The 9,457-nt window shown below is 45.0% G+C and overlaps 1 protein-coding gene across 1 annotated transcript; it reads right to left on the reverse strand.

The window, feature by feature from the left end:
• Nucleotides 1–756: 756 nt before the first annotated feature.
• LOC135255903 (protein NipSnap homolog 3B-like) lies at nucleotides 757–5,845 on the reverse strand. The gene is made up of 5 exons (XM_064337678.1): nucleotides 5,488–5,845; nucleotides 3,924–4,131; nucleotides 3,147–3,305; nucleotides 1,993–2,145; nucleotides 757–844 (listed from the first exon to the last, which is right to left on the reverse strand). The coding sequence occupies exons 1-5, from the start codon at nucleotides 5,569–5,571 to the stop codon at nucleotides 768–770; spliced, it is 681 nt and encodes a 226-aa protein (XP_064193748.1). The 5' UTR covers nucleotides 5,572–5,845; the 3' UTR covers nucleotides 757–767.
• Between the last annotated feature and the right edge of the window lie 3,612 nt (nucleotides 5,846–9,457).

The raw sequence follows: 9,457 nt of genomic DNA on the forward strand, positions 1-9,457 counted from the left end.
AGATTAGCTCAACCAAAATTCCTTACGGCATGACCCAGTGCATGCTGGGACATCAGTAAACAATACTTTCCACAGTCCCTTATTACACAGATTACTCACAATTTTAGAAGAAACATCTGTATTATTTTCACCAAAATTGTAAACTAACTCGGTGGTAAGGCAAGGACACAACACTACTCCTGGGGGGTTAAGACCAAACAGGGCGTCGTCTGTGTAGTTGTTTAATGACATAGTCTAGGGTCCAAACCATAGTAATTTACATAATTTAAAAAGGTCATATTCTAAATACTTATTACAAAAATAATTATTTGTGTGATTATTTTTATGAAAATTCTACATCAGTGGTGCACTGAAGACGCAGTGCGGAAAGCTGTTCCGCGCCTTGCAGTAAAAGAGGTGATTATACAGGTGGACGGTCAGCTACAGTCAACACACCTGCAGCGCATCCGCTGCTACCGGAGATTACCCTCTTTTCCCAGGAGAAACACAGTCCGGCTCCTCAGACTGGCTTTCATTTCGCTGGTCCCTTCAGTCGCTGATTAGTTTTCCAAAAAAAAAAATGACAAAAAGGAATTAATCTTGCTGTAGTCCTGGAGGACTGCAGAGCCAAATCCTCATTCATGTTCAATGCAGCCAACGCTTACTTTCTCAATGGTGTCTCAGCGTGATTCGGGATGGGGGGTACCTCTGGGGTGTGGGGGGTGGGTTACCGTCCGGGAGGCGTTCCGTCCGCGGGGTGTGGGGGTGGTAGGGCGTGGGGGGGGTGGTTACTTGAGGGGGGAGAAGGGGGTGGGGAACAGGAGCTTGTTGCTCTGCGACTCCAGGTACGTGACGCTCTCCCTCACTGTGAAGGCAAGCGGCAGCAGTGAGCGTGCAGAACCCACAGAATCAACCTGCTGACCAATCAGCTCTGCCTATTCCCTTTACACTTGACCAATCAGAGCCTGGCCACGTTGGCAGTGGAGTCTAACTAAATTCTCTGGTCTAATAAACGTTAAACATTATGCTTTATCTCTCTAAGGGAGTTTAGAGGCTCTGCCTGTTTTTACAATGTAAGTTCTCCTTATTTAACTAGTGTTCCATGCTGGGTTAACAGACTAGTGTTCAGTGCTGGGTTAACAGGCTAGTGTTCCATGCTGGGTTAACAGACTAGTGTTCAGTGCTGGGTTAACAGACTAGTGTTCAGTGCTGGTTTACCAGCGCCATCCACCTGCTCACCGTGAGCCGTGCCGACTGGACAGACCTCTGTCAGTCTATACACCAACCTGCACACGCACCACACACACCTCAGCTTATCACCACACACACCTATCACACACATCGCACACACCATCAGCTTATCACAACCACACACACACCAGCTTACACACACCACAACACACACCACTTACACACACACACACACACACACACTTATACACACACACACACACACACACACACACTCAGCTTACACACACACACACACACACACACACACATTATCACAACAACACACACACACACACAACACACACACTTAACACACACAACACAACACTTTAACACAACACAACACACATCAGCTTATACACACACACACACAAACACACTTATACACACACACACACCACAACACACACACACACACACACCACAACACACCACTAACACACACACACACACACTCAGCTTATACACACACACACACACACACAAACACTTACACACACACACACACACACACACAAACACACTCAGCTTATACACACACACACACACACTTATACACACACACACACACACACACCAGATACCAGAACGTGGGGCCCATCCACATGCTGGAAAAGAGCCTCAGCAACACGAGTCACTCAGAACACTCAGATGAGGTCAGTTTGACTTAATCATGTGTTCTGAGCATGATCAGGGTCTACTCATGATAACCCCTAACCCCTAACCCCTCCCATCCTCCCATTCTCCCATCCTCTCCACCCTCCCCCAGGGTGCGCTCACCTCTGTTCAGGCGTCCGAACTCGCTGTGGAAGACCCCCACCAGGTGGGAGTACCCCGGCCTGGCGTGGGTGCTGACGGCCGCCTGGAAGGACTCCCCCCAAACCGCCGGCCCCCCCGGCTTCATCTGGAAGGTGGCCAGCTCGTACGCCCCCCCTGATCACGAGAGGTCACCGTGAGGTCACTGTGAGGTCACTGCCCGACAGGACGGGTCTGCATTCATACAGCCTCTGAGTATGAGTGCTGATCTGGGAACTGTCATGCCTTTTAGATCTCTTTAGTTATGTTTAGTTTATTTATGTTTAGTCATATTTAAATATGTTTTGATTTATTTAAATATGTCTAAACATGTTTATAGATGTTTAGGATATTGACATTGGGGAATCTGATCCTAGATCAACGCTCCTACTGCGCCCTGATCTATAATCACTTTAAATTTTATTTTATACTAAATAAGGTCAGGCTATGGACAGGGCAATCTTTTCTTAAATCATCACGGCTGCACTGAGATGTTTATGAATACAGGTCCTGGTGGTTTAAATAACTCTAAATTAAATACATTTCACAGCCCTTGTGCAAAAGTATATTTCCATATATTGAAAAATACATTGGAATATATGGAACAACTCCATATATATTTCCAATACATGCCAATATATGTTTTTTTTTCACTAAATAACAAATTCAGTTGATTGTTACAGGCGGTGGTTCAGTATGCAAAAGTTAGTCCAGGGGAACGTGTGACGTGACTGGTTAGAAAATATTGGTCAAATCTGGGAAAGTACTTTGGGGTTCACAGCTCTAAAACGTGCTGCTTTTGCCAGGCTTAAAAGACCGGGGTATAGTCCTGATGTTGGGGTTCAGGGCTCTAAACACAGGGGTATAGTCCTGATGTTAGGGTTCATCTCTCTAAACTGCACTGCTTTTTCCAGGCTTAAAGCACAGGGGTGTGGTCCAGATGTTGGGGTTCATGTAAAACACGCTGCTTTTTCCAGGCTTAAAGCACTGGGGTGTATTCCAGATGTTGGGGTTCAGGGCTCTAAACACAGGGGTGTGGTCCAGATGTTGGGGTTCATGTAAAACATGCTGCTTTCTCCAGGCTCAATGCGCAGAGGTAGAGGCGTGGCACCGTAGGTTTTTGATTGACAGTTCCTCACCTTCCGTGGGGGGCGTCTGAAGCCCGCACCAGGGCACCAGGTAGGTGACCTCGTTGTCCTGTGAGGTCAGCATGGGCATGGCCTTAGAGATGTACTGCTCCATCCACTGGGGGTCCTTCGCCAGGGCTGCCCGCACACCCGCCCGCTGGGCGTAGCTGTCTGGAAGACACACACGGCGTTGCGGACCGAGTGGAGCAGGAGAGCAGAATGAGGCGCGCTGAGATTCTGCTGTGCGTTTACTGCGGGCCAGTAACCGAGGAAGAGGCGATGTGTGGGGAATAAAAACACCGTTCTGCAGCCGCAGATACGGACCCTGCTGATAAAAAAGGTCCTGCAGATCCCGGAGGAATGCTCTGCGAAATGTGTCACAGACCAAAATGGACAATCGTATGCAGAATTTCGTTTTTGACTACAGATGAAAATATATGTCCTTTTTTTTACAGTAACCGTCAGTAACCTGCAAGGTTATTTTTACATGTCATTTTCATGTCAGCCTAAATAAGGGAAATTAAAAAGCATTTTATAAGCTGACCTGGCTTGAACCCATTGCCGTTTTAATTTGGCCAAACAGGTTTGTCTAACAACTGGCATAGTTTTGGTGTATTTGTCTGATCGGCCAAAATTGGAGTACTGGGACTCTGGTATTGGTCTGTCAGACAGGATTAATTCAGGAGGAGAATCTGTAGGCCATATGCTAGCAAAGACGAACAAAGATTTATAGTCTGACTCACATTAGAGGAACACGTGTAAATGTGATTTTTTTTTTCTTCTCCTCACCGTACTTCCAGATGTGGAACACCTGGTTGAGGCCTCCGTACTCCACACTCCAGTAACCCAGGAGCTCGGAGTGGGCCGTTCGCAGGTTGATCTTCTCGTTGGTCAGCTTCAGGAAGGCCGCGTTCTGCTCGGGCTTGATGCAGTACGTGCGGAACTCGTAGAAGGTCGCGTGCTGCTGCTGCGGTCCCGTGGAGATCGATGAGCGGGCCTGGTGAGTCAGGGGAGAGAAATTGGTAGACAGGTGCTGCCTCCTGCTGGTCGCATCCATGTACTGCTCACACATAGCAGTACTCTCATTCTATAGATTCGTCTTATTTATTATCCACTTAGACCAGGAGTGCGCAAACAAGGACCAATCGGTTTCAGGGTTTTGTGCCAACTTCTGCCCTGAACTATTTAACTAAAGATTTTTTATCGTCCTCGGGTACAGGAGTGAACCAGCGCAGTTTATAGAGCTGTCAGAAAACTAGAACTAAGATAACTGGTTGGAACAAAAACCAGCACGCGGACTGTGCCCCCTTGGTTTAGACATTCACCTTATTTTGTTTGATTTATCAGTTTTCCCGATAGATATGAAAGATATATATTAACCTATAAATAAAGTTTTTTGTTGTTTTTTTTTATAAGTAGAACCCCTGTAATGTCGTATAAACTACTTTTTCAGTAAGCCATTCTGTTTTATTTATTTATTTATTTATTTTTAAATAAAATATATTCCATATCAAAATTGCTGACTGCTGTCTCCGGAAATGTTTTTATCTAACACGGTGACTTCAATCCGTCAATTTAATGTTAACTCGGTGGGGTATTTACTCTCCAAGAGGGGAAAAACAACCATGGACTGTGGGGAAATTTGACCCGTCGAGCCCTAGTCCGGAACGCCCCGGACCGTAATCTATAGTGCAGGCTAAAGTGCTGCGTTTAGCGCGCGCGTTGGACACATGTCATTATCAACGGCCGTGGCATTTCTACCCAGCATTATACATGCAGTTGACGAAAGCATTTGCGTCTCAAGAAGCCATTTCCAAAAAGTAACGGAAGGGCATGGATAATCCGTCCTCCCGAAACGAAGCAGGCATACTGAAAAATTACATATGCATTAATTAAATAACCGTAGCCGATTTTAAACAAAGAATTTAATTAGTGAAACAACGTCAGCATTACATTTGTCTACTAGTAAACAAGAATGAGAAGAATTTCGACGCTACTTCTAAAGCGTCTTTACGAAGCAACAGAGTAGGGGAATTTTAATTATCAACAAGTACTGAAATAGAAAGCATAAATTTAAACAGGTAAAAGAACTGTCCCGTTGTCAAATGGGTCATTCAGCTTGCAGGGCTGTTGACGTGCAGACACACTTTGGACTTAAATAGACTTTAATCGGGCTGCAGCTAATCGGGCTAGCCTACACGTCATTTCAGACACTTGTTTGAATCGTTTACGTTATAATTTGTTTTCCGACTGCAGCGAAATATAATATTAAATATTTGACATTTTTGGTTTCCGGTGGCTGGGAAATTAAATATTTAAAGCAGCATAATACGTTCTAAAATACGCAACATACCTCGATCGAATTCTTCCTAAACTTTGGAAGAAAATTTTCTGTGATACTGCATGCTTTTCGGAGAGCTGTCCTTAATGCGGTCATCTTTGACAGAACGAACAAACACCGTATTGTCGCTATAGTGAAGAAGTTTCTGGTTGGTGCAAGTGAATGAAAACGTGCGGTGCATTCGAAAGCAGTCTACGGAAGCCGGGAGGGCGAGGAATCCCCCAAACCGCCTGTTACTTTAACCCCAAAGTTATATTTTAACTCGGCAATTATATAAAATGCCAAAATGTAACATATTAGTTGTATTACCGGTTACAGAGCGTGTTAGTAAGAGCCGAAGAACTAGTAGAAAGCAGGAGTAAAAAAAGAGATTTGCTATCGTAGCTGTCCTAAGTGGGGGGGGGGGCATTCTGCACATAGGCTAGATAAACAATAAAATTAATTTTTAAAAATCATGGCGTGAGCCATGGAATTGCGCGTGGTTTGTTTGTCTTGCTGACCGGTCCTCCTGTTCCTCCCCACGGCTCGCCCCTCTCGACCAGGGGGTCTGTCTGGGGGGCAAATTTAGGGGGGAACACATTCAAGCATTGTGTAGATGATAGTAACTGATCCGCTATCATTAACTCCCTCACCCCCCGGTTTGCAATCGCTACTCCCCCCCCCCCCCCCCACACTCCTTACAATACCCCTCCCCCCCCAGCTCTGCTCTGCACTCTCATCCCCCTGATGGAGGAACGACCTTCCCCTGTCAGTCAGGAAGGCAGGTCCACTGGCTGTCTTCTGCACCCGTCTAAAAACCCACCTTTCAGATGACACCTCAGAGCTTCCGTTTTAAAAAAGAACACATTTCTCTCTTCATCTCACAGGTCTTGAGGCAGCATACATGGCTGTAACTGCACCCATCCCTGGCTCTTCTGGTGTCTGCTGACTATGCAGAATGCACTTTTGTAAATCTCTCTTTTGTAAGAATCCGCTAAATTACTCAATTGTGTCATGCATAGGTAGGAGGTAAGTCTCTACATCAACTAAAATGAAGTAGTTTCCATAAAAATTGCCAATTGCCGAAAAAGTACTATACATTATATACACTATTTATTTCAGATTTAAATTTTATAAGCAACAGCAGTACCATCAAAAGCATCAACAACAGGATACAAATTATCAATTGCATCAAAGTGTATCTGTATCAATTTGTCAGGGAGAAAATGCGTGTAGCTTGGAAAAGCAACGTGGGAGAGGCCTTGGTGGGAAGCTAGCTATCCTGCGGCTAGCCGCGCAAAATTACGCAGCAGCGTGCGCACGGAAACTCACGCGCTCAACGTCGACCGACAAGGCTGTCTCAAAGGTGAAACCATAAAGCAAAGCACCACGGGTACTTCATATTTTGCCTTCTTACTAATCTGCGATAACGAAGCAGCACTCGGTCCTGTCAGCTGCAGAAGTTCCCACGTTGTACTCTGCTACATAAACCCACACGTTGAACACCGCGAACGCTCTGCGAAACCATGGCGAGCAAAATGCTGTTGCTGTTGTGCCTGTTTATTTTCACAGTCGGTAAGAGACTCTTCCACTCATTTTTAAGTTAGTTGAAAGTAAGACACGTTAGAGGGTTTCATGACTCGCAATGCAAATCTAAACATGATTCTGGTGGAACAAGTGTGAAAAGTGAAGTACCTTCCTGCATTTTCACTCAGTTGTAGTCGTTTTGGCGTATAGCGATATAAAGTAGTAAGTAAATGTAGTGAGTGAGTAAATTCACAAGGAAATAAATTCCGAGGATTCACACGTTCTAACTTTGTGCTTGTTACAGATGCTGAAGAAAAGTCTGGGCTGTACAGAAAGGTTTGTCGATTTCTTACAATTTACGCACTTGGAGAAATAACGGAACAGTGTCTGTATGCTGGTAGTCTTGTAACGCGTTAAATACGATTGGCAGATATTATTAAAGCCCTCGCCTCCCTCTACCTTTAGAAGTTATCTCCGTTGAGCTTTGGTTGGTTTGAGCGATAAATCTTTGGAGCCCCAGTTTTGCGCAATTGGTGCAAGTCACGTGTAACTTACGAGAAAAAAGTATACTTCCCAGTTAAATCAGAGGTTGTGAAAAGTAAAATCACAAATAATTTCCTTTCCAGGACAAGTTTAAAGTTCTTGCGTTGTGAATGGAAAATCGCTGCACATTGCTGCTCATTTATGATAGTGGGGAGGTTAAGTACAGGCACAGACAGCCCTCAGGAACATGCAACAGTTCTACATTTGCCTATTAACTAAATCAACTCAGTTAAAGCAGGCTAACTACTCCTGCAGGTTGTAGTTAGTGTCTAGTCTGAAAACCATTTGTATCACAGCCCCAGTCAAGGCTTGGTGGCCTTCTGTTCATGACACTTCTGTTTCCCTGTGTGTGCGTGTGTGTGCGCGCGCGTGCGTGAGTATAGCCTTCCTGTGGCGAAATGAGTGCCATGCACGCGTGTCCGATGAACTTTGCCCCCGTGTGCGGAACGGACGGCAATACCTACCCCAACGAGTGCTCGCTCTGCTTCCAGAGACAGTGAGTAGGCCTACAGCCGCGCCGATCCGATCGTGCCATGGCCACGACGTTACGATGAAAATGTGCGAACTATCCACGCGATGTCCGCAATCATGCAGACTACTGGGCGACTCCCGCGACTTTGGAGAATTCGTTTAGTCACCTACAACGATTGTTGCAATACTGACTGTAATCAGTTATAGTTCACACGTCCTACGCATATTCATATAAATACATAAAAACGATGGCGGTTCCCTCAGTATTTTTGCGCTTGATATAATTGGCTGGTGTATTCAGTTAAAGTCTTCATTTAAGCTTGTCATGTATTTCACTCACTTTCACAAATGTTCACAAAATGATTGTCAGTTGAGTGATTTTACTGCACTGAAATGCACTTTGAACTGTAACCCAAAAGGTGAGATTCTGTCAACCAAGCAACCAAAATGCAAAGAAAACGCTCTGCATCCCTGTGCCACAAGCACTTTACACAACACCCTACGATAATTGTACTAAATTCTATCACATCAATACCAGTTTAATTTAAACGATGTGGAGTGAAGAAGTTTTGTGTTGAAACAGATTGCCTTTCCATCCTCCTTAGCGTGCAGCAATAAATGTCCTGTTTTTCTGTCTCCAGGAACACCAAAACTGACATCTTGATCACGAAGGACGACAGCTGCTGAATAGGGGTGGTGATATCATATCTTATGGGTAGAGTGATGTCACAAGCATGATGCCTCCATTAATTCCACAATGACATCATGTGGATTTCCCTAAAGCTGTACCTCTGAATAAACACTAATTCAACTGCAGACCAATGAGATACTGGAAAGGTGTTTACTCAGCACACACACACACACACACACTCTTTACGCACACACTCTCTCTCACACACACACACACACTCACACTCTCTCACACACACACTCTGTCTCTCTCTCACACACACACACACACACACTCTCTCACACACACACTCTCTCACACACACACTCTATTACACGCACACACACACTCTGTCTCTCACACACACACACTCTTACACACACACACTCTATTACATGCACACACACACTCACACTCTCTCACACACACACTCTGTCTTTCACAAACACACACACGATCACGCACACATAGGATGTGTGGTTCCTTTCTTCATCTGATTTACAGAGGGTGGACGGGTGAAAGCAATATGTTGGAAACCTCATCCGACCAACTGTATTCACTTCAGATCAGTGAAATGATGAAGGAGGGAAGGTATGGCCTCAAGGACACCATGGTACAGAAATAAGACTGGCCAGTGTTACACTGTCATACACCAAATCAGGGATTACAGGGCAGGGAGAGCCAGTGTTCTATGACACAGTGTACACTTCATGAGCTTCAAAAACCTAACAACTGAGGTCTCACATTTAATGACCGTCTTTTATTTTTAAAATTGCTGGTATTTCCATCCTA

Source organism: Anguilla rostrata, chromosome 5 (genome assembly GCF_018555375.3).
Source record: "Anguilla rostrata isolate EN2019 chromosome 5, ASM1855537v3, whole genome shotgun sequence".
In the NCBI taxonomy this organism is placed as follows: domain Eukaryota; kingdom Metazoa; phylum Chordata; class Actinopteri; order Anguilliformes; family Anguillidae; genus Anguilla; species Anguilla rostrata.

Coding starts and splice junctions, on each gene's coding strand:
- LOC135255903 (XM_064337678.1), bottom strand. CDS start 5,571: ATGACCGCATTAAGGACAGCTCTCCGAAAAGCATGCAGTATCACAGAA. Junction 3,306..3,923: donor GTTCCACATCTGGAAGTACG/GTGAGGAGAAGA, acceptor TGTGTCTTCCAG/ACAGCTACGCCCAGCGGGCG. Junction 845..1,992: donor GTTCGGACGCCTGAACAGAG/GTGAGCGCACCC, acceptor TTGCCTTCACAG/TGAGGGAGAGCGTCACGTAC.